Source organism: Martes martes (genome assembly GCF_963455335.1).
Source record: "Martes martes genome assembly, chromosome: 2".
Classification (NCBI taxonomy): domain Eukaryota; kingdom Metazoa; phylum Chordata; class Mammalia; order Carnivora; family Mustelidae; genus Martes; species Martes martes.
In genome coordinates, this window is record NC_137889.1 from 130,749,393 (window position 1) to 130,756,432 (window position 7,040).

Consider the following 7,040-nt stretch of genomic DNA (forward strand, 5'->3'; position numbering starts at 1 on the left):
TAGTTCACAAATATGAAAACACAGATGGCCAACAAATACAAGAAATGCTATTTAACTTTTGTAGTAATAAAAAAAAGTAACCATGAAATATTTTGCTTTACATATCATTTTGAATTGGCTGACAACTTAAACAAAATCTCCTGATCTTGCAGTATAGGGGAATGGACAGCCCTCCACACTGATAATGGAAATGTAAATGGCACAAGTTTTCTGGAGAGCATTTGGGAAATATTTATCAAAAATTATTTTAAATTACCAGCCCTTTTCAACATTAATTCCAATGAATTACACATTTTCTTAAGAAAATAATTGGATATCTGTAAGCATAGATAAATTTGCAAGGATGTTTATCTCCAAGTTGTTTATGACAGAAGAAAAAAGGGTGGGGGTAGGGAACAACCTAATAACCTTTATCTGTATCAAGAGAAAATTCATTATATTATAGTACAAACATTGAAGGGCTAAAACTCATTAAAATTATAATGCAAACAATTTTTTGTGGATCTGGAAGTTGACTACGGCATATTGTAAAATTAAACAAGTAATTTGAAATAAGGTTATAATGATTCTATTTTTGTTAAATTATCTATGTGTACATGTATAAAAAATTGGGAGGATATGCAACAAGTTTTAACAGAAGATTTGTCTGCATAATAGTATTTTATGTTGCTGTAAGTTTTTCAATGTCTAAAAGAGACTTTTAATTTAGAAAATGTGCCATGAACAAACATATAGTATATACAAAAATAAATAGAAACAGATTTTCTTATTCTTTCATAGCTAAACTATTGCCAAAGACAATCTTTTAATATATCTTTTGTACTGGTAATATAAGAAACAAGCTTTGAATATATGGTTGCAGGAAACCTCTAAGCAGAGTAAAAAAATAAATAAATTAAATAAAATAGCAATAACAAGAACAACAAAGCTATTCCAGACACCATTGGTAAAACAGAATTTTAAAGTAATTATTTAAATGTTAATAAATAACTCTCGTCTCTGTTTCCGAGGTGGATTTCAAATAGCACATAGTAAATCAAGTAACACAGATCAAGGGTATGAGAAAGAGAGGTCTGGAAATGGGACTAAAATTTATTCTAGAAAACAGGCAAATTAATGTAATTTCAATTTATCAGAAAATTAGTGAGCTTCTGACAAATTGAGGTTAAAACCGAATCTTAATGGGTTATGTTTCTCTCATGTTCTAATAAAAAGAGACATGAGTTCATAAAAATAAAGAAACATACTTTTCTCAACCCTGAGATAGTATCATTACATCAAAAAATATAAAATAGAGATTGAAAAAGAGTTGTTAAACACAATTTCTATATTCTCTATATACGACTTTTATAATATTGGTGTCTGGTAAAAACTTAAGGCATAATACTAACCTGTATAGGTACGAAGAGAATTAAGACCAAGCCAACTTTTCTCACCTTAATTGATAAAAGTTTAAAACTTAAGGAATATAGACATTAAAGTTTTACTACTCAAGTCCCAATTTTGATAATTAGCAAGCACATGAATTATACAGAGTCTACCAATGGAAAGAAGAGCAAAATGCCCTATAAATCAGGTTTGTAGGCAACATTAAAAATCTCCATCATTAATTTCAGCCATCAGAAAACAACCATGTCAGGATATAACTTCAAAAGAAATACAACTATTTCCTACTACTTTAAACATTAATTCAAAATGAAATTAGATATTGAATTTATACTAGCCATTCTTAAACCTTTGGTTTCTTTAAAAAGCTGAGATGAGAAATTAGAAAATTTGTTTATGAAAATAAATTACTTTGTGATTCTTAGTTACACGAACTATTTTTAGCATATTTTCACAGAAGAAATTAAAGATAGCAACATTACTAAAATAAGAAAGAAAATATGAATTAACCCAAATAATTACCTCACTTCATGCAGTTCAAAATGTAATAAAAATATATCTAATTATACTTATTGCTACGAATACTAAATCAAAATCAGAGAAATACACAATATTGTAATTAGAAGATGTGCCTCTGTAAAATGAATCAAGCTTCCAAGATTCATTTATTTTTTCCACACAAGAAAAAATAGCTTTGTATACAAAACCTTTTATCACAAAGTTTACTAAATTAAGTGGCCCTCAGCTGGGATTTGGAATTTTCTCAGGATAATTCAGGCAGAGATCACTATCATTCCATCGCCTGCTGCAAACAAGGGCTGGTGCAGTAAGTTTTTCTCTCCTAGGGCTTGTGGGCCAGGGCAATGTAGAGTGGCTTAGAGCCCAAGATTCGCCCATTCATCTCAGCCATTGCTTTAGTGGCCTCCTCAGGAGAAGAGAAGCAGATCAACCCAAACCCTTTGCTTCGCCCTTCTTCCCGCATTATCTTGACTCTGCTAATTGATCCAAATGAAGAAAATTCCCTCCACAGTTTTTCATCATCAATGGTATCATCGAGGTTCTTAATATAGAGCTTCATGCCCCTGCTTCTCCGAAATCTTTCCTGTTTCAGCTGCTCAAACATTTGCTTCAACTCAGCCTGCCGCTCTGATTTTTTTTGCGCCCGGCCTACAAACAGCAACTGCCCGTTTATGTCCTTTCCATTCATTTCTTCAACAGCTTTTTTGGCAGCCTCGTGGCTATCAAAACTCACAAAGCCAAAGCCTTTGGATTTCCCACTGGAATCTGTCATCACCTTAACACTCAGGGTTTTGCCATATTTTCCAAAAACTTCCTTCAGTCTCTCATCATCCATGTCATCGCCAAAATTTTTGATGTAAACATTGGTGAATTCATTGACCTTGTTTTGGAGCTCGGCTTCCCGATCTTTACGGTTTTTGAATCGGCCAACAAACAGCCTGCAGTCCTTAAGCAGGGCCCCATTCATCTCCTCGATGGCCCTGTCAGCCGCGATCTGGTTCTGAAAGTGCACAAATGCATAGCCCCTAGAGCCTTGATCATCAGTCATCACTTTGGAGGACAGGATCTTCCCAAAAGCTGAAAAATGTTCATAGAGGGTTTTGTTATCAATAGATTTGTCTAGATTCTTGATGAACACGTTCCCAATGCCAGATTTCCTTAAGTAGGCATCACGTTGAGACCACATGAGACGGATGGGTTTGCCTTTTATCATGTCAAAGTTCATTGTGTCCAGGGCCTTCTGGGCATCAGCCAGCTTCAGGAAGTTCACGTAGGCATAGCCCAGCGAGCGGCGGGTGACCAGGTCCCTGCAGATGCGGATGGACAGCACAGGCCCCACGGCGCTGAACTTTTTGAACAGCAGGTCCTCGGTGACATCTGCATTGAGATCACCCACATACAGGGATGCCTGGCGGTACTTGGCTGCTACGTTCATCTCTTTGCTCCTCCCCACGTGAGCCTGTCCCTAGCAGCGCTTGGAAGGATTCCAGCAGCAAGGTGACCAGGCCACGGTCTGGGCCGGGCTCACGCGTGATGGCCTGAGGATCAGGGCTTAGAGGCCTAGAGGTGGGGTTCAGGGACAGCTCCAGCAGGTTAGGCAACAGCCTCATCAAAAACCTCCCCGCCCCCGCAAGCAACCAATTCGGCTCTAACTGTAGGATAGCAGCAGAATTCTGAAATCGCAAAGAAAGGCTAGCAGGGCAAGACGTTCCTTCCCCATCAATCTGTGAGAAATCTTCAAGGGGTGGGCTGGCCCTCCATCTGAGCGTTCTCTACAGGCACCCTGGTTGCTGGTTTCTGAATAAAAATAGGCCTCTCTCAGGCTGGTGTAAAGTTACAGCGCCGGGGGAAGAACTCCACAAGTGGCGTTAGAGGCGGCTGCTCCGGACGCACAGTGGGGGCGGAGGGCGCAGGGCCCCAGCGAGACCCGAACCCGCCGGGGGCCGAGTTCTGCAAGCGCCGCGGCCAAGGCGAGGCCGGGGCCAACGCGGGCCGCGGGCGCCCTGGCAAACCCCGGCCACTCTCCGCAGGGCCGACCCGGCGCGGCGCCTGGGGATGGACGAGTGGGGGAAGGGGGAAGCGGACGGACCCACGGACGCGGCCCAGCAGGCTGCGGCCGAGCTGGGGCTGGGGGCTCACCCGGGCTGCGGCCGGCGGGGGGCGGGCTGGCGGCTGGCGGGAAACCCGGAACTCGCGCGCTGAACTTCCCGCGCACCCGCTGCCAAGTGGGATGTTTTCTTTTTAATATTTTTTGAGAATGTTCTTCTTCCCCCCGCCCCTCTCACACATTTCCCACCTCCCTCAGACAGTTACGCGGAGAAGCAGGAGGCGGTGACTTGGGTGGAGAAAGGCTGACGAGGGGAGTGGCCCTAATAAACCCACCCGCCTGCAGGGATTTGCACCGGTCTCACCGAAGGATCTTTTCCAAACGTGGATCAGGGCTTGTCACTTCTTGCTTATCATCCTCCAATGGCTTCCTTTGACTAGTGGATGAGACCCAACATCCTCACCTTGTGCTACAAAGTTCTGCAGTATTCCTGCCAAGTTCCAGCCTCAACTTACTGCTTGGTTCCCCTTACTAAAATCCATGATAGGCTGACTTATTTTTTTCAGGGCCACCTTTACAAAAATGTACTTCTCAGAAATCAGTTTAAATACTCTTTCCAAATAGACATTTTCCCTAAGTAATTTAGGAACGTTTTGATTTCCCTCTTAGAAACCTAACACTACCCTTGTAATTCCGTGACAGTTGGGGCCATGCCCATTTTATTTCTAGGCCTAACCGAGGGTCTTTCAGAAATGGGTTGTTCAATGTTTATTCAATTTATTGACTATGGAATAGATGCGATATTTAGCCTGAGGCTGTTTTTCATGCCCAGGGACATGAAGATAGTGTTGCTTACCTCAGAGAGTATTGTAAGGATTTAATGAATTAATAGATTTGGAAATGTCTAACAGTATCTGACAGTCCAGGTTTTCAGTAATAATGATTTTATTTCCCCTACCATTAAATAAATTTCTTAACATCATTCTCATAAAAACTTAAAATGTGTATCATAACTCATCTTAAGGATTGTTACAAGCAAAGTGGAATTGGGTGGATCAGTTTATATAAAGCTAATTATGTAAGGCTTTTCAAACTTTAATGGACATAGGAATCACCTGGGGATTTCGTCTGAAAGCAATTCTGATTCAGAAACATGGAATGGACTGGAAATTCCATTCCTAAAAAGCTCCTGAGTGATGCAAATTCTGCTGCTCTGTGAACTATACTAAATAACAAGGTTTAAAGTTAAATTAGTGAGTCCCCATAGTGGCATCTTTTCTAATGTAAGAACAAGAAAAAGTATATTTCTCCTTCACAATATAATGATACTCTAGCAATTAGTAGTACATTAAAACAACAACAACAACAAACATTGAAACCAGAGCATGATTCTCATTATAAAATCCAAATTGCTTTTAGCATATCTAAAATTGAATAATGGGTCTGTGATTCCTCCCAAATTAATCCTGATTAATGGCTTCTGTTTGTGAAGTTTATTGTTATGTGTTGCTCCTGTAAAATTATTAGTTCAAATAAATAATCTTTTCTTCAGCCATATCTTCAAGGCTTCAATTTAAAAAAGGAAGAAAGATGGGCATGTGGGTGGCTCAGTCAGTTAAGCACCTACCTTTGGCTCAGGTCATGATCCCAGGATCTTGGGATTGAGTTCCACAGGAGGTGCCCTGCTCAGTGACAAGTCTGCTTCTTCCTCTCTTCCTTCCCCTCCCTCCTGCTCATGCTCCCTCTCTTTCTCAAATAAGTAAAACCTTAAAAAGAAGAAAGAAAGAAAGAAGGAAGAAAGACCAGTCATGTAGATAGTAGATACATCAATGAATATCAGCAACATTCCAGCATAGTCTTTAAAAATTCGGATGCTACTTTGGCATTGTTTAAAGTAAATAAAATTCTTCATACTCAATATTATCAATTTTTTAAAAGAAAGTTTATAACTATATTTTTCCCAAGAATTTTGTCTCAAGACTACTTCTAGGAAATATGCCTAAGATCACATTAGGTCTTTGTATAACAGTAATTCAGGTATAGCAAGATACCAGAATATTCAAGAACTCGAGGGTTTTTCCATTTTACTTTGTGTGACCTTCACCCAGTATATTGTGAAAAATAAAAAAAAAGTTTCCAAGTTCAGAATTTAGTACTATATTTTTTTTACTCTAATCAACTTATATGCAATAGGTACAAACTTCAATTTGTTAAATTACCACCAATCATGCTCCTTCCCATCTATTCTACTCATTATACTGTTCTTATTTTTTATATTTTAACAAAGCAAGTGCTCTTAAGCATCTATGATTCTTCCCACCCTTTAATTCTCTAAATTTTATCTTTTGCTTTTGTCAGATGTGTTCATTCACTAATTTCTTAATTTGGGTACTCTTTCCATTTACCCTGCTTTTCCCTTCCAGGTGCACTTCTTTACCTCATTTCCTTGTGTATTATTGCATGGGTTTTATTCATTCATCTTCTTTTACCTATATGCCAGTCTCTCTATATGCCAGTCCATCTTTCATTTTGCTGCCAGAATTAATTTTGTTAAAGTTTCTTCCATAAGATTTTAGTGAAAAACAACAAATGGCTTCCAAAACTTTGCAAAATCAGCCCCATCATAAGTACACGTATCTTCTGTCAGGCTAGTACTTCATTTGTCGTACATACATGTGCGATTCTTTGATTATCCAAATTCTGTCATCCTTCAGCTCCATTTGTGCCATTTTTTTTTTTTTCCTCCCAGTAGTCCAGCTGACTGGCACTGATTACTTCTCCTTTTCTGAAATAATCTATTTAACATATCCACTGTATATATGAAACTATTTTTGGCATGAGTTCATTGGCTTTGATAAACCTTGACTTTAAATTATCATGTATGATATTGTCTTAAGCTTTCATTAGCTCATTGCTACAGCTACGTATATTGCTGACTTGAATGTTTTCTTACTTCCTTAACTACTCTGAACATATTTCAGTCAAGGGCCACTATTTTGCCTCATTTCAAAGTAAGTTGTAATTTTGCTTACCTTATGTTTCTTTTAGCTCAATTGTCCCTTCAATGTACAGATTTGTTACGTGGGTG

General features: G+C 38.9%; 1 protein-coding gene across 1 annotated transcript; it reads right to left on the reverse strand.

Annotated features, from left to right (window-relative positions):
- Positions 1-2,227: 2,227 nt before the first annotated feature.
- On the reverse strand, positions 2,228-3,340 carry PABPC4L (poly(A) binding protein cytoplasmic 4 like; the record flags this gene model as incomplete). The annotated part of the gene is made up of 1 exon (XM_080797072.1): positions 2,228-3,340. The coding sequence occupies one exon, from the start codon at positions 3,338-3,340 to the stop codon at positions 2,228-2,230; it is 1,113 nt and encodes a 370-aa protein (XP_080653198.1).
- Positions 3,341-7,040: the final 3,700 nt, after the last annotated feature.